Source organism: Periplaneta americana, chromosome 7, assembly GCF_040183065.1.
Source record: "Periplaneta americana isolate PAMFEO1 chromosome 7, P.americana_PAMFEO1_priV1, whole genome shotgun sequence".
NCBI lineage: Eukaryota > Metazoa > Arthropoda > Insecta > Blattodea > Blattidae > Periplaneta > Periplaneta americana.
In genome coordinates, this window is record NC_091123.1 from 42,439,576 (window position 1) to 42,462,643 (window position 23,068).

General features: G+C 35.7%; 1 protein-coding gene across 2 annotated transcripts in view; it reads left to right on the plus strand.

Moving 5' to 3' along the window:
* The window catches only part of LOC138703069 (DNA-binding protein D-ETS-6-like), a 134,573-nt gene that overhangs the window by 7,738 nt on the left and 103,767 nt on the right, over positions 1-23,068 (plus strand). For both annotated transcript variants that reach the window (XM_069830625.1, XM_069830624.1), the window contains exon 2: positions 2,358-2,630. In XM_069830625.1, coding sequence (XP_069686726.1) covers positions 2,358-2,630 — 273 coding nt within the window. The remainder of the gene's footprint in view (positions 1-2,357; positions 2,631-23,068) is intronic.

Sequence of the window (23,068 nt, forward strand, 5' to 3'; positions counted from 1 at the left end):
AGAGATTTATATCATCACCTATTTAGATGCATATTAAATATATTAATTACCTATCTGCACATTACTGTAGATTACTTAAAACTACAAAGAAAAAAATCTGTATGTATGTATGTATGTATGGAAGTATGTATGTATGTATGTATTAGAGCATTAGATTAAATTTTTCTTTTCAGTAATAGACTCTATTTCTAGAGTAAACTCAGCTGCACGCTGTTTACATAATATAGGATAGTAAATAAAGATACGGACTCAATATTAACTTTAAATAGTTATTGATACAAGTGCTTAATTTTTTTTAATTTTAATTTTATTTTTATATCTGGTATTAGAGCATTAGCTTAAATTTTCCTTTTCAGTAACAAACTCTATTTCTAGAGTAAACTTAGCTGTTCTCTTTTTACATAATATAGGGTAGTAAATAAAGATACGGATTCAATATTAACTTTAAAAGTTATTAGGAATGCTTATTTTTTTGTAAATTTTATTCTTATTTTCATATCTGGAAATTGAACTACTTCCTGCACCATAACATTGATACGTTCCTACAGTATACTGTAATAATCAGTTACATGAATTCTAAACATCTCAATGAAAATTCATAACAAAGTCTGTGAATGATAATCTGAAAATCTAATAGTAACATTAACTAAAACTAACATTCATAAATATAGACCTCACATAACATAATATACACATTCAAAAGGGATAAATTTCAAATAAATAGGTTATGTCATGTTAGTCATGTGACATACTAGTGCATTCTTTGAAGAGAACACTGCATTTAGAACAACTATTTTTTCTCTGGCGACCAAATGTCACACAAAACGGTGACTTAATTTCACAAACTTCCGTCGTCACAGATATAACAAATGAGTAGGCCAATTAATTTTACAAATTTACTACTCTTTATCGTGAAGGAAAGAAAGCTAAAACCTCTGAAACGTTAGAAAGCTGAGATTCATTTCTTCGGCGAAAAGAAACCACTTCATGTGATACTCATTTCAATTTAACTCTTTGTTTACTCGTATTAAGTCTAAATCTTTTTTTGATTCATGTAAAATTCTTTGCAATAAATAGTTTAGTTATAATAATTTAATAAAATTATTAGGCCTATGTATGTACTTTTAACTTGCTCTGTATTTAGCTACGATAATCACTTCTTCATTTCATTTTTTTTTCAGATCACACAGCAAAGAACTGTTATTTGCAACCATCTAATCTCTTTGCCACAGATTCTTTTGAGATTTCCCTGTCAAGAATATATAAAAAAACAGTGTTCCTTTTCTTTTCAATATCGCCATGATTATTTTGATTTCACCTTCATTTGCTTGAGTTAGCCTGGAAAACAGTTGTTCTAAACAAAAAATATGGGTGTATGATGAGAATGTTAAAATTCCATTTTGAACCAGCAAAAGATATATTTTGGTTTCCTCTTCAATATCCCTATGTTATCCTTACTTTATTTCAATTTTCTTAGGTTAGCTTTCAAGGAGTCATTGTCTAAAACCATTTAACCTAGTCCCTTTACAATAAAATATGTATTTAACTTACAGGCCTATCTCCAAATAAGATCTGGTGGGATAAGTATATTTTCCTCTTCTACAGTAGGCCTATATCAGTGCTAGAATTATCATGACTTCATCCACATTTTCCTACGTTGGCTTACAAAGCATTATTTTCTGCAACCATTTACATTAAAATCCTTATCGCAGACTGTATTATACCTTCATATAGCCTACAAGTTATTGGACGCTGTTTTTTATTTCCATTTTGCCATTGTTATGATATCAATACCTACAAGTTAGCTTGCAAAGTATTAGTATCTAAAACTATATAACCTCTTCACCCAGATCGACTTTCGCGTAAGAATCATCGCAGCATATATTTCGTTCTTCATACGATAAATGCCATGGTTGCCTCGAATACATTCTCATTTTCTCAGGATAGCTTGCAAATAATTATTTCCTACCAAAAATATTCTAATTTATTTGTCACAGATTATCTACTTATTTATCCTTTCATGTAAGAATCTTAAAATGATGTGTAGGGTTATTCTTTTTCACTTCAATATTCTTATGATGGGCTTGACATTATCATTAATTTCTCAGGTTAGCTTGCAAAGCTTATTGTTTACAGTCTTGTACTGCACTCTCTTCGCCACAGATTATATACTTAAGCTTCCACGTAAGGCACATTGCAAGATGAATTACGAATTGTCTACATACAGTATGACTAAGTTATATAGCCGCAGCCGGTATTCGAACCTCGAAATTGCGGCTTGAAGGATGTTAAGTTCTCGATACGGGAAGTGGCAGCCATTTTGTTTTACGCACCGCTTGTTCCGCTCTTGCTCGCAGACCCCGCGGAATGGAACGCTGGCCACGTGAGGTCGTGGCTCAAGTGGTCAACGCGACAGTTCAGCCTGAGCCCCGAACCAGACCCCGACAAGTTCCCGAGTTCCGGTACCGAGCTGCTGGAACTGTCGAGGGCCGACTTCGAGACCCGGGCAGGGTCGGCGAGGTCGGGGCGTCTCTTGGCGGTGCACCTCGCGCACCTGAGACACAGCGTCACGGGGCGCAGCACCAGTCCCATGCAGGAGCACGTCGACCTGGACGACGACGAGGAACAAGGTGAGTAGGCTTGCAGGTCTTTTTAATGTTAAACTGATTGTACGGTTGTTAACTAGCTTGAAATGTATACGACTTTGTCACAATTTTTATTTTCGGGTATGATACACACAGCTTTTGTGTAGGCACAGTCAACTACATTACAGTAGAATCATAGTCCAGTCCTACATCACGAAGCTTGAGTTTATGAGGGTACTATAAACAATAGACTGTGCAGGTAATGTTTCGCATTGTCTGTGATGAGGCGATAGTAGCGATCCTAGTGGTTAGCAACTATCTATGGATGCATATTTACTACGTATTGAGCTTCGTGACTGTATATTATACTAGACTGAGGTAGAACTACAAATATCCGAACACCAAATATCCGTATCACCAATAATTATCCTGATCGAATTTCAAGAAATGATTTATTCAGTGACAGAAAATACTTTTCTTTACTCCAAGAGACTGCGTAAGATGCTGCAGAACGTATTCACTCCTGCAATATGAAGAATTCCTCTCGCGTTTCGTTATATAGCTGCCGTCACAGTTCTAGCCAAGAATTCAAAACCTTCTTGGATGCAACGCTGGAGATGTTGGCAAGGAAATTCAAATCACTCTTCTTCTTTTGTTTTCTTCAGTAAGATTTCTGAGCACCTATGTTGCAAATAGTTTTAAAAACTTTAGATTAATCAATTTCTCTGTGCTACAAACTTGGCCAACTCTACAGACACTAATAATCGATTTTCCCGAATTAAACTCTTTAACGCATTGCATTCTTTTCTTCGTTAAGCCTATAGTACATTAAAATACTTTTTTGTTTAAATATCTGTAACTTTTGTTCTTTTAATACAATATGTAAGAGGCCTACTATACTTTCATAATATTACATGTTGCTACAGTAATTTTCACTTCTGATCATACAAGTCCCCATTTAGTCCAGATAATTGGAGTTACACCACAGTCTAGTATATGCTGTCGCGAAGGTTGAGTTGATGAGGGTACTAGGAACAATAGACTGTGCCAGTACTATTTCACATTGTATGTGATGAGGCGATAGTAGCGATCCTAGTGGTTAGCAACTATCTATGGATGTATATTTACTGCGTATTGAGCTTCGTGACTGTATATACTAGACTGTGGTAGAACTATAAATATTCGAACACCAAATATCCGTATCACCAATAATTATCCTGATCGAATTTCAAGAAATTCATATATTATTTATTCAGTGATAGAAAATACTTTTCTTTACCCCAAGAGATCGCGTAAGATGCTGCAGAACGTATTCACTCCCGCAATATGAAGAGTTCCTCTCATGTTTCGTTATATAGCTGCCGTCACAGTTCTAACCAAGAACTCAAAACCTTCTTGGATGCAACGCTGGAGATTTTGGAAAGAAAATTCAGATCACTGTTTTTCCTTTGTTTTCTTCAGTAAGATTCCTGAGCACTTATGTTGCATATAGTTTTAAAAATTTTAGATGAATAAATTTCTCTGTGCTACCAACTTGGCCAACTTTACAGACACTAATAATATATTTTCCCGAATTAAACTCTTTAACGCACTGCATTCTTTTCTTTGTTAAGCCTATAGTACACTAAAATACTTTTTTGTTTAAATATCTGTAACTTTTGTTCTTTTAATACAATATGCAGTAGGCCTACTACACTCTCGTATTATAACATGTTGCTACAGTAATTTTCACTTCTGATCATAGAAGTCCCCATTTAGTCCAGATAATTTAAGGGTTCAGAGTCATAGTGGGCCAAGCGCCATTTATTAAAAACGGAGAAAGCAAGGTTAAAGTTAAGTGAATACCAAAGTTTAATGAATATTGACATATCATTTAGCTTGAATGTGTGTACTTTATATTACTTGCTATATTTTTCCATTGAATTATGGTAATAACTTCATTTTAACCCTTGTTTGCTACGGTTTAGTAAATGGCGCTTGGCCCATTATGATTCTGAACTCTTCAATTGGAGTTATACTGTATACACTATTGCCTACGTCCAAGCTTTGAATCTTTGGTAGTAAGGAATGTTTAGTAGAGATAAGAAAGTACAAATAAATTGAAGATTCATCTATTAAAAAACCATTAATTCATCCATCTTACAGCACCGGCAGCAATACGTTTTTAATAAATTTGGTATATAGCCTATCTAATCAGTAAAGCTCACATCTATTTTGGTTTCGCGCCTTCATTTTGTACATCACCTTGTGAAGACAAGGAGCTGAGACATGGAGAGGTACTGGGTTGCTCTTATTAGGCTAAGCGACAAAATAGGAAGTAGTTCTGTGGTGCAGTGAACACAGGCTAGTTTGTAGGGAACAACGAGTACATACGGGAAAAACGTAACAATCTACTGGTATTTTTCATGAAAAATATAATGTCAGCGATAAACTGCAATATGATCTCATAGACAGCGTATTACACCTCGCGGTATATCTTGCGTAATAATGATCATTAGTTTCGAAATAGGTACGTACTGCGCATATGTTACTACGCCACCGAGTTAACTCTGCCTGCGGAAGGAATGCGAACTACGAAGTAATCAGTGAATGCTCCTTGGGTTTCATTGTCCCTCTCGTAGTGTGCCGCTCCTCTGGCTGCATAAGCTTATCAGCGCCATGAACTTCCCTTCACCGAGCACATATTTTAATTCGGTAGCGTTTCGCGTAATACACTGATACCTACATTCCAACTACAACATATCAGTTTTATTATATGAGGTAGGCTTATGTGGTCAATGTTTGTAGTTTACCGTACAAATGCTTAAGCGTTCAAGAGAAACCATGAAATGTGTAGAAAAATTTACCGTGAATGTGAACAGAATTTCCCATATTTTAGAATAAATAATTGTCCCCTCACACAGATGGAAATTCAAAAACAACTTTTTCGGATTATGATGCTCAAAACGTGCATTTTCTTTAAAAAAAAAAACACCAAAATGACTTCTTGCAGCATCACAATAATTACTTCTTCTTTATACTTCATCTGAAAAGGAAGTAAAAAGGAAGTTTCATTTCAGCTAGTCACAAGAATACACAGCTCCAAATGTCGAACGACTTGAATGTTGTCAGCAGCCTCATTTCATAGTGTTCGGGATATGAACCCAAGGTTTGAGTGAGTTCTGTCCTTCTCGAGGCGGAATTTCAACCACAACTCATAAAATCCACATCTTTGCTACCAAAACAAAGGCAACGACAGGCTAAAGAAGCGAATTCTAATTTTAACACACAAAAACTTAATTTTCTTTGTAACCAGGCATTTCCATAAGACGCAGCCGCGTCGGTTTTATAGGTTCTGGCGTGAGAAAAGCAGTACCACAACGAGGTTCAAAGTCGGTGCCTCCCGCCCACATAGAGATGTTTAGTTTACCCTCCAGGTCGTCTCCCGCAGAGACATGTATCTTCCTCCCACGCACTCGACATCCCTTGTGGCGAACAATTTGCACTCATCGGAATTGTTTCACAATATTAACAGGACGTCAAATATGTAGGCCTATAGTTTTTTTTATAAAGAGTTTCCAATAATGGTTTGGGTGATGCACCGATACAAAAATTTCTGATAAAGAATCAATATAAAAATACTTTTAAAAGTTGCAATAATTATAATCACAATAGTGCAGAAAAAACTATTATATCAATCGAAGGCCTTAATTTGATTTGTAGGTATTTAACAAAGAATATTGTCACTCAAATGCCTTTAAGTATGACTAATCTAAAAATATAATATCAGTGCCGCTTCTCTAGAGGAAGGAGAGACGAGACGAACTGTGATTACAGTCAAAGCTAGTTAGACGTTTGTTTATTGCAAGATAAAGTTGTCTTCACCTGCGCTTGATGAAATTAGATTAGAACAGGCAAGTCATTTTTATTGGACACTTGTAATGCAATGCTATTTTAAACCATGAATTGCTTTATTACGTCATAACTTATGCATTCTTATCTATCTGGAACACATTTTGAGTCTGTGCGTTAGCGAGTGTGATTCGTGCGGCAAGGTTGCGCTTGAGCGTGGGTTCGAAACCCGTTTGGGGTGATTACTTGATTGGGTTTTTCCGAACTTTTCCACAACTTCAAGGTGAATTTGAGGTAATCGTATGCCAAATTACGACTTATTTCGTCAAAATGTCAACTCTATATTGTTTCGCAGTTGATACATCATAGTTATATGACTGAAAATGACTTGTTTTTCATTCAGCAAGAGTACGAGGAGGGAGGTAGAAAAGGGACAGGCAAATTCTACGAAATGAGAAAGGAGTAACAGTATTCCAGTTTTAGTTTTGGTTTAATTAAACAATTTCTGCTTGAATATATGGATCTAGAAAAAATTAAAAAACATAAATTGATTGCATTGTAATTTTTCTATGTATGAAAATTAATATCGTAAGACTTATTGTTTCTCATATAGTTTGAAAACAACAAGGAGAGAAGTAAAACAGATGAACATCGGAATATTTGAATTGTTACATAACAGCAGAAAAAAAGCACAAATATCACTTCGTTCCATGATTAAACATTTTTGGCCAAAAGAAAAGACAAAGAGAAAAATAATAAAAATAAAAACACGAAATGCCAAAGGGAAGACTTTGACTCCTTGCACTCCCACCTATATTCGCGTCAGTTTTGGTATATTAATTAAATCACTTTTCTCTAAATATAGGCCTAACCCATAGGGCCTACATCATATTTTTTAAAAAACATCATTTATTGATTACAGCGTAATTTTACATGTGTTAAAATAGACAATCTGAAGGAGAATAACCACTCATGACACAAAAATTGTTATTATTATTATTATTATTATTATTATTATTATTATTATTATCATTGTTATTATTGATATTGAGATTTATGAATCATGTAGTTCATTCAAGGTTCTCTACAAACCCAGCATTCTCCAAACTTTCCTATTTTCTGCCTTCATCTTAGTCTCCCTATATGATTCATAATTATACCTTAATGTCGTCTATCATCTGATTTCATCTGCCCCGAACTTTTCTCTCGTTCACCATTCCTTCCAGTGCATCCTTAGTAGACAGTTTCTTCTCAGCCAGTAACCCAACCAATTCCTTTTTTTTTTTTGTTCCTGATCAGTTTCAGCATGATTCTTTGTAACAAGCCTCATTTCTTATTCTCTCTGTCCAGAACCACGTGGATTCTTCAGAATATGGTGCAGACTCTCTCCATCAATACAAATAATTATATTTTAAATTTGAAGATATAATGCCGTTTTGCAAGTTGTCTTGAAATCTCTTGCGATAACGTCCTAGTGATTTATTCCCTCTTGACATTGCTTCACATCGTTGTTTAAACTCATTTCCTTTGGTGCTCTGATCACGTGACAAATCTATCAGAGTCTTTCGACAAATACTTAATGTCAAATCTTCTCATAAATTTCCGATCTTATTTCTCTTCTACTGCATGATTTGAGCTAGGCCTATTTATTTTGTTCTTGTTATAGCGTATTTCTTTTTTCCATCTGATGCTCAACTTTCTTCTGCTGCCGTGTTCGTACAGAAAGGTCTTATTCACAATATTATTATTGCTCATTTTGTAGGATTTCTTATCATAATACCACCTAATTCAATTATTAGATGATTTATAGTATAATATCATACCGGTACCCCCAAGATTAATTCTTTGGTCGGCGGGAAAAGCCACATAAGTAAAAAGAAATAATTTTCCAGGAGAGGCTTTCTTTTTAATTTACTCTTAACTGAATATAAGTATAATAATGAAATTCATGTATGTTGGTTAAAGTAAGACCCTTTTCAATTTAAAATATAAAAAATTTTATTATTTAAAAAATTATAAAAAAAATACTAGACTTACGTGATTAGGTACAACAGAAAAATCGACTTTTTTTTACTTATGTGCCTTTTCCCGCCGACCAAAGAATTATTCTTAACATGTTTTCTTGTCAATACCTGTGTTTCTGTACGATACGAAAATATGGACACAACCAGGGGAGAGTCGGGTAGTATCGGACATCGGGTAATATCGGACAGTGAGTTTCTTTCATCTACCACACGATGATAGTACCTGATTGACATGGTTACGTTTCTGTGATGTCGCATAGAGAAACGTAACCATGTCATTCAGGTACTACCATATGGTGGTAGATGAAAGAAACACACTGTTCGATACTACCCGATGTCCGATACTACCCGGCTCTCCCCTAATTATTTCCTGTAAAATATATGTTGTTTTTTTAAAACAATGTACAGTAGAACCTCTATTATGCGTGGTAATGAAGGGGGTGGAGTGAACTGTTAATCGAAAAAATCGGATAATCCGTACCATATAAGGTTTTCATAAATTAAGTGCATAGATTAATACAGTTTCGTAATTTCCTCCGTGGTCTTCTGTTTTAACATTCTAGATAACAGATCAGACATTCACTAATTTAAGTCTGATTTTCAACGACAAAACTCCTTATGACGACTGTCTGTGAAAAGATAGGAATAGTAGGCCTACAGGTCTCATGTTGTAGATTTACATACTTTATACACTTTATATATATATATATATATATATATATATATATATATATATATATATTTTTTTTTCATTAAATCGTGCACAGTTGTAATTCCTATTTCGTATTGTGATGCGAGATGAACCACAGTTTCTCTTTTTCCAAACCATTCAATTACTTGTACTTTTTTCGTAGCACAACACGTTTTCTTTTGACACCTGTAGAAAACATTTTGCATAGAAGTCAGACAGCACGGCCCCTTTAAGAGTAGACCATACTGTATAAGGGTAAAGGTTTTCTTTAGAAAAAATTCGTACTAATATAATGTGCATACAGTACTTCATATTTTTTTCTATATCAAAAAAAAAGAGCGAGAGAGAAAGTCAGTCGGATAATCCATCAATCGGTTAATAGGGTGACAGATAATAGAGGTTCTACTGTATATGACTATTTTGTTCAAATTTATCTATGAGCCAAGCTATTGGCAAATGTTTAATGTTCTTCAGAATTATTATGGGACCGAGAGCGAGCCAAATAATTTAAATCTTTGAATACGGTAAACTAGGGTCTGTTGGACAGTCGGGCATGTTGGACACTCTGTACTTTAACGTGTTACCTCGCCACTTGTGGGCACCACATTCTGCTAGAAGTCAATGATGGAAGTAGCCACGAGTGAGGCTACTTCCATCATTGACTTCTAGCAGAATGTGGTGCCCACAAGTGGCGAGGTAACACGTTAAAGTACAGAGTGTCCAACATGCCCGACTGTCCAACAGACCCTAGTTTACCCTATAGGTGCAAAAATAACGCAATTTCTCGATTTTTAGAGGCCTATAATATTAATTGCTGCCTCATAAGTCATCACATCATCACTCCGCATTAAGTTCAATTATGCCCACAAGGAGTTATAGGACACCTTCTCAATTGTCTCTACCAACTGATTGCAAAGCTTTGCCTTTATATTCCAACGCCGGCTTGAAAAATCACTAACACAAGAGAAACTATAGCACCCCATTAGTGATAAAGAAGTATCGCAGTCTTATATCATTGGCTTTATTCTATGTCCTTCAAACAACAAGCGAACCGCCGCTTTCTTTAATAAGTCAGGACGAATATTTAATTTTGCTTAATTAGAATTAGAATCAAATTATAGGAACAACTGCTAAATTGTTCAAGTTGATGCTACGTCCGAAGGAGAACCACAGCACGGGGCAGCAATTCATATAACACGGCGAGTAAAACTGGGGGCCCAATTAAAGTTTTGAATTGGAGCTACTGTAATAAATTTTATTGGTTTATGATTCGAGCCTAGAAAATGCTTCCAGGCTACAAAACGCTCTTCGATATGGGATTACGAAGGCCATTTTGAAACGAAATGGTCGATGAGAACATCTGTGCCGCTTGTGGTTTATATTCGAAATTAAATTGCTCAGGATTGCTTGACGCCACAATATCATCCTTCAGAAGACAAGCTTCAAATGGATATTACTGTACATAACTATTAAATTAGAAGCACTATTCCTCCTCAAGAGTGAAGATAAAAGAGTATATGATAACCAGTGATTACGTATCCCATTGATACAAAGCATTCAATACAAGATATAGGAATTATAGCCTATTGTTTCACAAGGCACTCGTTAGGAGTGTGCTTAGACTGTTAACTTACTCATAATACTCGAAAGTATTTCTTCGGGAAAGTGAATAAAATGAACTGAAAACCGGCGACTCTGCAGTACACGACTAGATTTACCACCAAAACTTATTGTTTTATTGTGTGTCTAATTCTACAATAGAATGTGTCATCGAAGTTACGAGTAATGAAAAAAAGAGATGAAGGGAAAGGAAAATATATGGAGAGAAAGAAACAGAGTAAAGAAGAGAAAAGGAAAGGAAACGAGCAAAATAGATATGGGAAGAGAGGGGGATAAGGGAAAAGGGAAAGAGCTAGACTAAGAGAAAAGAGAGAGGAATAAGAAAAAAGTGAGAAGGATAAGAGAAAAGAGAGAGGAATAAGGAAAGAGAGAGATGAGAAAAGAGAGAGGAATAAGGAAAGAGAGAGATGAGAAAAGAGAGAGGAATAAGGAAAAAGTGAGAAGGATAAGAGAAAAGAGAGAGGAATAAGGAAAGAGAGAGATGAGAAAAGAGAGAGCGATAAGGAAAAAGAAAAAGGGATAAAAGAAAAGAAGAGGAATAAGAAAAGAGAGAGAGATAAGAGAAAAGAGGGAGAGCTAAGAAAAAAAAAGAAAGCTATCAGAGAGAGAAATAAGGAAAAAGAGAGAAAGAGATTAGAAATAACAGAGACAAGATAAAGAAAAAGAGAGAGGGATAAGTAAAAAGAGAGATGGTTAAGGAGAAAGAGAGGAATAAGAGAAAAGAGAGAGGAACAAGGAAAGAGAGAGATGGGTAAGGAAAAAGAGAGAGGGATAAGGAAAAAGAACTGGGATAAGGAAAACGAGAAAGGAATAAGAGAAGAGAGAGAGAGAGAAATAAGGAAAAAGAACTGGGATAAGGAAAACGAGAAAGGAATAAGAGAAGAGAGAGAGGAATAAGGAAGAAGAGGGATAGGTAAGGAAAAAGAGAAAGGGATAAGGAAAAAGAACAGGGATAAGGAAAACGAGAAAGGAATAAGAGAAGAGAGAGAGAGGGATAAGGAGAAAGAACAGGGATAAGGAAAACGAGAAAGGAATAAGAGAAGAGAGAGAGAGGAATAAGGAAAAAGAGGGATGGGTAAGGAAAAAATGAAAGGGAAAATAGAAAAGAGAAAGATATAAGGAAATTGAGAGCGGGGTAAGGAAACAGAGAGGGGTAAGGAAAAAGAACGAGGGATATGGAAAAAGAGAGAGGAAAAAGGGAGATAAGGAAAAATAGGCGTAAGATAAATGGAGGAGGAACAAGGAAAAAGGAAGAGAGATAAGGAAACAGAGAAAGGAATAATAAAAATGGAAGATAGATAAGGGAAAAGGAAAGAGATAACGTAAAAGGAAGAGGAATAATGGAAAAGAAAGAGGGATAAGGTAAATGATAGAGGAATAATGGAAAAACAAGAGGAATAAAGGAAAAGGGAGAGGGATAAGAGAAATGGAAGAGGTATAAGGGAAAAAGGAGAGAGATATGGGAAAAATTAGAGGGATAAGAAGGTAAATGGATAAGGGATATGAGAAATGGAAAAAGGGTAAGGGAAAAGAAAGACGGATATTGGAGAAGAGGGATAAGGGAAAAGGAAGAAAGATGCGGGAAAAAGAATAGGGATACGGGAAAAGAGAAGAATGTAAAAGATAAATAAATAGAGAAAGGGAAATGGAAGAGGAATAACAAAAATGGAAGAGGAATAAGGGAATTGGAAGATGAATAAAGGAAAAGGAAGAGGTATAAGAGGGAAGGAAGAGCGATAAGAGAAAGAGAAGAGTTATAAGGGTAAAGGAACATGGATAAAAGAAAATAAAAGGAAAAAGTAGAGGGATAAGGTAAAAGAAAGAGGGATCTCGAAAAGAAAAAGATGAAATACATGAAGAATAGAGACGTAACGGAAAAGAGAAGGAAATGAAAAAAGATAAAGAAAAAAGTATAAATGAAGGGAAGTATTGCAAAGAAAGGAAAAATGGAAAGAATGATAGAAAAAAGAAGAACGAAGATAGAAAGGAAAAACGCAGATAGAAATTATAAATGGGAAAAAAATAAACATATAAAGTGAAAGACATAAAATGGTATAGAAATGGAAAACAGAGACTAAGAGAAAAACAAAAGAGGAAGAATGAAAGAAAGAAATGGAGAAAGAGAGTAAGAAAAACAGTGGACCGAAGGAGAGTAAAAATTAGTCCTAATGGAGAACAAAAGAGTAATGAAAACGAAGAAATAGAGAAAGAGAAAAGAATGGGAAAATAAAGAAGGAAAAAGTAAAAGTAGTCTATTAATGAAGGGATGAAACTAGTAGAAAATTATAAAAGGGAAGGAATAATTAAGAAGGATGAAACTAAACTATTAGTTAAACAGAGAGACCCTTACGTAAGAGAGAGAGAGAGAGAGAGTGAATCAGTCAGTGCTTGAGTGAGTGTAGTGATAGTGATAGGTATAGTATGTGAATGGGAGGTGTGAGTTTGTGTGGGACTGAATGGAGTCATGAGTGAAAGAATAAAAGGAGGTTGAGTAGGTGAGATGAAGTGAAAATGACATAAGGTGGAGGTGGGTGTGTGCTTGAGCTAGACTGCATGTGTGTGTGTTCTGTATGTGTGGTGTGGTGTAGACCATCAGCCTGTCAAGCAGGCGGTCCGAGTTCTAGTCCCACTGAGGCTTGGAACTTTTATTTGAGAAGTCCATAGTACACTTGTGACGGATGAGATCACAGTTGGGGTTTTTCTCGGGTTTCTTTTTCTTCCCCATGTTATGCATCAACATCATTTCGTCCGCTCTCGATTTCATTAGAATAATTTCATATAACTAACTCCTGATTGTCGGCTGGCAATGCGGTTAGGGTCTACTCTAGGAACGAGAGAGGTTATGTGCTCGCAACCTACAAAGGAAAATTTCCCTTCTTCGGGGAAATTAAGTTATCGCTTTTGAAAGAAAGGTGCAAAGGGAAATGTTCACTATTTCTACTATATTTCAAGGAAATTTAAGAGTAGAAAAAAAGTAAAAATTTATAAGATTAATTAGACATGGGTGATAAAATAAGAAATAATTAATGTCTTAACTGCGTAAAAATATTTTTTAACCAACTGTGTAAGAAACTGAGACTTTTGGATGTTACCAAATATTCCTTTAAACTAGATTTTCTTGAAATTTGAATGTGATGAGCTGTTTAAACAAGTTGAATGGTAGTGAAAAAGACAATATCTATTAAATTTCGGTAAAAATGAGAAAATGTTTATAAAACCGTATTGCAAGATTTTTTAGTTTCCGCACATTGGTACAGGTTGAAAATCATCCAACGTTTAAAGGCTACATTCATCAGGCAGGGAAATGGATACCTTTTCGTTGTTACTAATTGAAGACCTGAATTGACAAACATCCCAAGTCCAAAATTTACCGAATTTGACTGCCATATGTTGTGTTTTACGTATACTACCATCCTGTAAAAAGAATATCCCAAGTCCAACTCTAAGTCTATGTTTTTAATAATACAAAGACGGTAAAGATTGGTAAAATTGTGATACGAGTAATATTGTGGAAGTTCTTTTCGAGAATTTATTACAATTTTACTGAGCGAGAAAAGGACCGGTTTTGTGCAGCAACTTGTCCAAGAACATTCCCTTAATACGTTGACGCAAAAAACCGATCTTCCTCTGGTTCAGTAAAATTGTAATAAATTCTCAAAAAGAATTATCACAATATTACCAACTTTTAACCTACATATTTTATTATACTTATATTGCAAGCACATATAGTTTTTTGTTCTGAAAAAATTATGACTTAGGTTGTTTCTCAACTCAAGTCTTCAATTTTAGTCCTCTTGGTTGTTTTTGAGGAATATAAAGCTAGGGGGAAACCTGGCTCTGAAAGGGAATTTAAAATGACAGAAGGGGAAAATTTGCCAAAAATACTCACCATCATTACAACCTACAGTTTAGGATGCACAATGGTACAATAGACACTAAAATATACTTCAGATGCCAAAAACTTATATCTCTACAATGAACAACATTTTTCTGTGGTGAAATATTAAAGATTATTTTTATTATAGATTCATATAACATTTCGCCATAGAGAAATTTTCGTTTGCTACAGAGAAAAATATTTGTAGCATTTTCTGAAAATCGACATGTCAGGTTTTGAATGTTTGCTCCTCATATGCCTCAGGAAAAGAAACAGAAATGTGTATGTGAGGGTATGAGAGAGTGAGTCAGATGCGGTGGAATAACACCAAACACATTTCTTGACTCTACTTGGATAGAATACTAGAATAAGATCCAACCTAAAATATATCGAAAACACTAAAATGAATCGCAAGATGCTGTATCAAACCCCGCGTGTGACATACTAAAGCAATGTAACGGCCTGGGAGGCATTGTGCTATGTTCTAAGAACGAGCGTGATTGCAGTTTCTTCTTCTCCTGAACGGCTAAACTCGTGAGAGCGGATGACAAATTCAGCTAGTGTTGCTGTCTGTCACTTTTGCCCGTATTCTAAGAAACTGGTTACATCTGCTACTACGCTTTCCACACAATGCAGAGGTACCCATAAGCTGCATTGCGTAAGAGAGGAGATAGAAAAAGACGGCAACTAAATGCTTGTCCTCAGGTTGTTTCCCGCCACAAATCCTTGAGTCCACGTTTAGACAGTAGTCTGCACAAAAGGTCATAAGCGGCCTGCAGCTAATTTCATATTTCCTTTCTCGGCGTTTTGTAAACAAATCAACTGCTTTTCAGAACATAATTTGAGAAGCGAACCTGATGATTCCGAATTATTCTATACCACGTTATGTTATCACGAACTAACAGCGGTATAACTTAAGCAATGGAAAACGCTCATAAATTTAACATTGCATGGAAGTGATGACTGCAGGTTCGAATCCCGTCTACGAAATGAAAATTGTCCACAGCCATAGTTTTATCATACGTGAGGGTGTAGGAGATGGTAGTGGCAATGTGATGCTGGATGGCAGTTATGGTGCAGTGATATTGCTAGTTAATAATAGTAGTAGTGGTGGTAGTGATAGTAGGCCTAATGGTAGCGGTGCTGATGGGGATATTGGCAGTAGTAATAATGTTGGGCCAATAGTGGTATTGCTAATTAAGATAAAGGTGACGGTGGTGGAGGTGGTGATGGGGCCAATAGTGAAAATGGATATGGTAATGATGATGTTGGTGATGGTAATGGTGATTATATAGAAATTATGGTGTTGCTTATTGCGCTGAAGGTGTTGATGAAGGTTACTATGTGGTGATGGTTATTATGGTTTTGGTGATGATGAATACGGTGATATTAGAGATGATTATAGTGACGATGGCGGTGGTAGTAATGGTGATTATTGTTATTGTTATGGTAATAGTAGCTATGGTGACTGTGGTATGGACGGTTACGGTGACTGGCAGCCATGGTCATGATTGTGGTTATTGATGGTTATGGTAATGGTAGTGGTTATGATAGTGGTGATGATTATGATGCTAGTGGTGAAGGTTGTGATTTATGGTGATGGCGGTGATGGTCATGACGGTGTGTTGGTTATGGTTAAGGTGACGGTGGTGGTGATGGCTATGGTGGCAGTGGTGGTTATGGTATTGGTAGTGATGGTTATGGTGGCGGTTATGATGGTTATGGTGGTAGTGATGATTATGGTGATGGTGGTGATGATGGTTATGGTGATGTTTTATGGTGATGGTTATATTGGCGGTATTGGTGATTGTTAATGTGGCAGTCATGGTGGTGTTACAGTGGCGGTAATGATGGCTATTGTTATGGTGATGATGGTTATTGTGATGATAGTTATGGTGATGGTGGTGACGATTATGATGATGATATTTATGGTAATGGTGATGGTTATGTTGGCGATGGTGGTGCTTGTTATTGTGGTGGTGGTGACGGTGCGGTGGTGATGATGATGGTTATGGTGGTTATTATGGTTATTGTGATTATGGTAATGGTGATGGTTATGTTAGCGGTGGTGGTGATGGTCATTGTGGCGAAGGGGTGATGGTTGTGGTGGCAGTGGTGATGATGGTGATGTTTATAATCATGATGGTGGTTATGGTAATTGTTATGATGGGGTGTTGGTTATGCTTATGGTCATGATGGTTATGGTGGTGATGGTTGTGGTGATGATGGTTATGAGAGTGGTAATGACAAGGTGATGGCGGTGATCATAGCTATGACGATAGTGGTGATGGTTATGGTGATAGTGTTGATGGCTGTGGTGATGGCTATGGTATGATGATTATGGTGATAATTGTTATGAAGATGGTGATGAAGATTATGGTGGTGATATTGGTGATAATGATTACGGTGGTAATAACTGTGGCGATGGTGATGGTTATACGTAGTTAGGGTTATTTTGATAGTGATGATTATTATGGTGTGGTGATGATGGTGTTGGTGATAATGGTTACTGTAGTTGATGATTGTTACTGTGATAGTTGTGATGATAGCTATGGTGATGATGGTTATGATTATGGTGATATTTGTAATGATGGTAGTTGTGGTGGTGATAGCGATGATGGTAAAAATATCGATGGTGGTTATGGTCATGGTTATAGGCCTAGTACTATTGGTTAGAGTGATTGTGATATTGACGATTATGGTCATAGTTATGAAGGCTAGGATGATGGTGGTGATGATAGGTATTGATTATAATTGCGGTGATGTTTATGGTGGTAGTAATGGTTATGATTTACCAGTCTGCCTATACTGCAGAGCAGGCATGTCAAATTTAATTTTTTTTAGTTTAAGCCGTTGTTACGTCACTTTATCACTGTCGTTATTGGCTATCGCTATCCTTTTCAGGCACAGCCACCTAGCCATACCTCTTAGCTAATAAGCACAAACTATAATATTAGTAATACCGTGTGGCAGATATTGACGACCGTCCATCAGTTCTACGAGGACAGGAGATGTTGGAAATCTTAACTAAACTAAACTTGATCTCATTTCAATATCCCGGATACTCTTGAGGCGAAAAGTTCACACGTACAAAATTGTAATGTGTAATATGTAGGCTTGCATTATGAAGAACATTTTTAGAGGGGGGGGGGCGTCATACACATCGGAAATAAAATGCGAGAGGTCATCCCTTAACCTTCGAAAAGAAGCGTCAGAACGAAATGCGATTAATGACCCAGGTTTGACGTAAGGGAGTCAAGAATTATTATTATTGGCAAGATAACGCCGGTCTCCACACACGTGATTTCGCCTACGCAGTGACAATCACAACCATGGTGGAAACATAGTAGAGGTGTGGGACAAGCTGTGCGTGTTTTCGTTCAGTCTGCGCATGACGTCACCTTTACTGCAGGCCGCACTCGAATGACAGTCAACATAACAGATTGTTGATGGTTAGATCTGCGTCCATAGATTTAAATGAATAAATAAAAATCATTGTTTGTGTATTCAGTAAATATTGACAGTATATATAATAGGGTCTACCTTGAAGTGATAACATTATAAAATAGAGATCAATAAATTAAATTCAAGAGTCAAGAAATAATGTAATATGGTAGTGCAACGTTAATAATTGCCTTCTTTAATATACACGTACTTTTATAATTATAATACATTATGCTACAAATATGCACAAAATTAGGCCCATATATCACACACATTATACTACACACGAATTCAAGTACAACAGGAACTTCCTTGAAATGATAACGTAATAAAATTATGATCTATTACATATTAAACTCAAGTTTCAAGAAACAATGTGATATGGCAGTGTGTCATTAATAATATTGCCTTCTGTAATATACACGTGGTTTTATAATAATTACAATACTATGTGTAATAAATATATACATACTTAGATCTATACAGTTATTTATAACATACATTATTTTGTACATGAATTCAAATACTTTTGAACCTTCATTAACATATGTATATGAATTTCTTGGAATAATTTGTCATTATAGTAAACAAATATTTTTATATATTCAGGCTATTGGAGACATAATATAGTCTACTACATTATTTACCTTATTATTCCACACACGACATAATATAATTTCACCATTATAAATCCCACTCTGTTAAGTAAATACTAATTCTTATGCAATCTTTTTCATTTTCTTTATAACATTTCTCTTTGAAATTCCAGACATTTTTATTATTTTATTAATTTCTTTAATTCTAATAAATGTTTTTGTTCTAACCAATGTCGTATTTACTTCTGGCGGAAGAGGAGAACTGATTTCTGCTTCGTTTTTCATGGCAGAATTAATCAAATTTACAGTCTTTTTTATAATAAATTTCTCACGAAAAACAGAATCTCCGTGTACATCTGAGAATATACTGTCAACAAGCATGGCAACCAATTGCAGATCCTTAGAAGGAAGAATAAAGTTTCCACGGGACACTGTAGTAATCCAGTCTTTTTGATTAGCAGAAGTTGACAATTTTGTGGGAATTCCAAGATTCGGGTATTGCTCCATATGTTTTGATGCAGCATATCCTGCAATATATTTTAATCCTTCCTGGGATATCCGCTGTCTTGCAGAGATTTCATATATTTTTTCTGGGAGACCTATATTTTCTTCAGGATCTCGATCGTTGGTAAATTTAACCGGTTTCAGAATGCCTTTAAGAAATTCTGCTGTTGCACATAGTTCTTTCTGCAGATTATCATTGACTTCTGATTGGCTTGTACTAGGACCCACTATTAATGCCTCTTCTTCCGAAAGCAAATCGGAGGTGTTTTTGTTCTCACAAAACTGAGGTAATGGATTTCGACCTAGTATGTACCACTTCAGTGTATGTTTAAAATCTAAAGCAGAGGGATGATCGTTTGTTCTACCCATGCTTCTAATTTCCGAAAAAAAGTTTTCTACCAGATCTTGGTTAAGTTTTCTTGTGATGATGTATTCAATTTTGTACTTGTACCTCATTGCCTCATACAAAAATGTTAATGATTTATTATTTATTAGAATCCTCTCCTGATAAGGTAATTTCCTGTTTGCTTCTCCTACTTTAACTGTGGTCACGAAGTCAATCATTTCTGAGAGTATAATATTCTGATCTTGAAGGTTTATTCCGTAACTATGCAGCCCACGGTGGGTACCGAATTTAGAAACGGTATTAAATAAATCAAACCAAACATTAGTTAATTTTATTGCCTTTGAAGTTTCATTCCATTCATTTGATCTCAACAGCTCGTTTTCACCACACCATTTCAAGGCCTTTGCAACTCTGTTGGAAAATAATTGTGCTGCCAAACTAACTTTTTGTCTTTGGGTACCACGGACACTTTAGTGTAAAGGAGTTAACTTGTAAGCTAATTTTGTATCAGAGGACGAGGATGCACGTAAAAGTTCATGAATTGGTTCTGATGAAATGTTCAATCCGTTCAAGTTGAAACCATGATCTAGAAAGTGATTCCTGTGTAATTTCAATAAATGTGGAGCGTCTGAAAAAACAAATATTTCTCGAGTTGAATCATTTGGATTAGGAAAACTGCAATTTAGTTTGGTAGAAATTTTCAAATCACGCCACAATTTTCTGTTACTTCCACCTAAATCGCTAACTGTGGCCACAACTTGAAAACCACTGCCTTCTAACTGGCAAATTATGTCTGTTAGGATTTCTTTTGTCATTGTCTGTTCATATTTATAGTATACGGGCTGCTTCCACCTTGCAAACAAACCACGTGCAAAAACAACCTGCACTGCCTTATGAGGTCCAATTATTTGTTCTTCCCTACTGTCAAAAGAAACCTCCTCATTTAAATACATTTCATCCAATGCTAATACTGTTACACGATCTAACTCCGACATATTTGTAGCTCTCGCCTTCATTAATTTTAAGACATCATGAAGTACACCTTCCTCAAGCGATAATTGTTTTACTGCCCATTTTCTCAGAGTTGACAAATCAGGTAACGGGTAATTTAATTTTGTTCTTAAGTATCGGTATGTTTTTGGACTTAGGTTTCGAAGTGTTATTGCAGTACCGTAATCTTCTACAGACCATTTCACCCTACGTGTTTTATTCAAAAGAGCATCAATTTGCCAAATAGTGAAAAATGGTTTCAAAATTTCAGCCACTTTAGATTTAACTTCTGTTTGTCTAATGTTTTTCAATGAAATTAAATCCTAATGTAATTTTCTTTTATCTTCTTCATGTTTCCTGTTGGCAGCTGTCAATTCCTTAATCCTCGTTTCTAGAGAGTAATTCTTCTCTTCTAATTCTTGAATTCTTTGTATTAGTATTTGGCATTCCTCTGTGACAGTAGACTCAGTGGCTCCGCGATTTTCCATTGTTACATTAGTGCTGGATGCTCCTGTTGCGCTGAAGTAAAAGAAAGTTAATAGGTACAGTAGCCTACATGCAATCAGGGGCGTATTTAGGCCTCGGCAGACTAAGCAGCTGCCTAGGATGGCAGATTTGAGGGAGCGACTTTTAAGCTGTTACTGTTAATTTTTTATTTGTTTTTTAAATTTTATTCATAACTCTTTTAAAGAGTACATGAACTTAAACGCACAATGAAAAGGATATGAATAACATTGGCAACAATCAGTTCAAATTATGTATTGTAATTAATGTCTAGTTAGGTTTATTAAAGAAAATGTACTCAACGCAATGAGCTGCGATCGCTGTCTGCAGTAAAGATGACGTCACACGCCTCGGCCGCTATCGCAACAGCATGCGCAGTCCCACACCTTTACTATGTTTCCACCATGATCACAACCATATTTATCACGTACTGAACACTAAGCCATGACGTCACACATAGGAACAGGATAACAAACTCAAGCTCTGCATCTCACACACTTTTCCTCTTCGTGCTGTTGAAGAGTTGAAGACTACTTAGAAAATAATACTCCTGCCTGAGGATATGCAAACCGTCTTTCACTCCTCTGGAGTTGGCGTTGAAATGGAAGTAGAAATGTAGCGTGCAGTCATTTGAAGGGATTAGAATTTCATTAACTCGCGCTGTTGCTCCATTCGTTTCAATGCTCGGTATCCTACTGAACATTAATTTTTGCACGAAAAAAAATGTTAATGTCGTAGTACAGACTAGAAGATTTTTTTTTATTTTTGGAGATGTCAAATGTTAATGTTAGAATTATAGGTCTCTGACTTGTTCTAGTCTAGAGAAAATGCATGCCAGTAATCCTAAAAATTATAGAAATTAACTTGATAGGTGATCCTACATTAATTTTAATTGCAGTTGCCGTAATAAAATAATTACAAGGAAACTGTTATTGCACTCACGTTGAAACCTCCTCTCAAACTTCGTAATATTTCTGCACAATAGATAGATAAGTAAAAAAAAATAATTGGCCATATTAACTGTAAGGACGTGAAAATTTACTTGGAAACAATGCCATGTAATTGGACAAAGTAGTTGACTTTCCATTCTAGAATGCCTCCACTGTCACGTGACATGCGAGATATCTTGTGCACTCAAGTGATTTGCCCAGCTGAGTAAGCACTATACTAATCTGGGCCGAAGACTACTCAATTTTTGGGTAATATTTTACTGAAACTTTAATTTTGCAACTTCACAGTTAATATGGACAGCTAATTTTAACGTGGAACGTTTATAAGCTTCCCACGCGAGAAATCTGGTCACACTTTCTGTTTATACGACGTCATCCCAGCGCGTTACGTCACTCAAGCGATAAGAGCCGCACTGTTCCGCTCAGACTGGGAATAAGTAGAGCTACAGCATATATATATATTTTTTTTAACGAAATATTAAACTAAATTTCAATTTAATCAATAATAATTATTACTGTTACAAAAATAGGGGTGATTAATCAATTTGGGGACATATAAACACAAAAATTGCCTAGTTAGTGTCTAATTTTAAAATATTTAACTGTGGCATTAATTTCCAAATGAGTTCAATTCTCTGTAATGACATGTTATTCTTCATTACAATTTCAAACAACTCACTGGCGTCATATTAATGTGTGAATCATTTCGACTATCAATTGCGTTGTTATCTCGTGACTAAGCTTCACTGAATGAGGAAGCGATTATGAAGTAGTTAATAAGAAGGCTTCACCTTGTAAAATTAAAATGTGGGGAGCATGTAAACAGAAATGAAAACACATCCAAGTGAAATTCTCAACACACAACTCAATTTCAGAACACACACACTCTTTGACTCCACATTACACTAAACAAACACACCTCCAAAGGAAACAAAACAAAAGGCATCAATACCAGCAACAACCAGTTCTGAAGATGGCCAATGGCAGGCTGGAACATGTTAGCGAGGTAATATAAAATTTAACACAAGAAAGACAAATAATACGTTTTCCGAAGTGATATAGTGTTAAAAGTTGTGTAATCAAGATGTATGAACTTTTACTTCAAA